General features: G+C 55.6%; 1 protein-coding gene across 1 annotated transcript; it reads left to right on the forward strand.

The window, feature by feature from the left end:
• Positions 1–66: 66 nt before the first annotated feature.
• On the forward strand, positions 67–459 carry LOC111648651 (kinesin-like protein KIF11; the record flags this gene model as incomplete). Its single annotated transcript, XM_023398425.1, has 2 exons — positions 67–252; positions 335–459. Coding segments are annotated over 2 exons (311 nt in total), but the record flags the coding sequence as incomplete, so codon positions are not given.
• Between the last annotated feature and the right edge of the window lie 68 nt (positions 460–527).

The raw sequence follows: 527 nt of genomic DNA on the forward strand, positions 1-527 counted from the left end.
TATTTTTGCAAAGTGTGAGTGAATTAAATGTCCTGATTGCTGGTAACTCCTCCTCCATGTTGTTAGGACCCTCTCGCCGGCATCATCCCCAGAACGCTGCACCAGATCTTCGAGAAGCTCTCCGAGAACGGCACCGAGTTCTCCATCAAAGTCTCGCTGCTGGAGATCTACAACGAGGAGCTGTTCGACCTGCTCAGCCCCAGCGAGGACGTCAGCGAGCGGCTGCAGCTGTTCGACGACCCGCGCAACAAGGTGACCGTCGCAGATCAACCGCACATCTGTTGTTACGATCGATTTCGTCTTCTCTCCTCACGGCTGTGTTTGTGTGTTGCAGCGCGGCGTGGTGGTGAAGGGTCTGGAGGAGGTGACGGTTCACAACAAGGACGAAGTTTATCAGATCCTGGAGAGAGGAGCAGCCAAGAGGAGGACGGCCTCCACGCTCATGAACGCCTACTCCAGGTACACACCCGGGGAACGCTGGAGTCTGACGAGCGATCACGTGTTTCTGGAAGATCTCTGAACAGCTG

This window comes from Seriola lalandi, unplaced genomic scaffold (genome assembly GCF_002814215.2).
Source record: "Seriola lalandi dorsalis isolate HSWRI2012SDOR001 ecotype SW California unplaced genomic scaffold, Sedor1 jcf7180002044757, whole genome shotgun sequence".
In the NCBI taxonomy this organism is placed as follows: domain Eukaryota; kingdom Metazoa; phylum Chordata; class Actinopteri; order Carangiformes; family Carangidae; genus Seriola; species Seriola lalandi.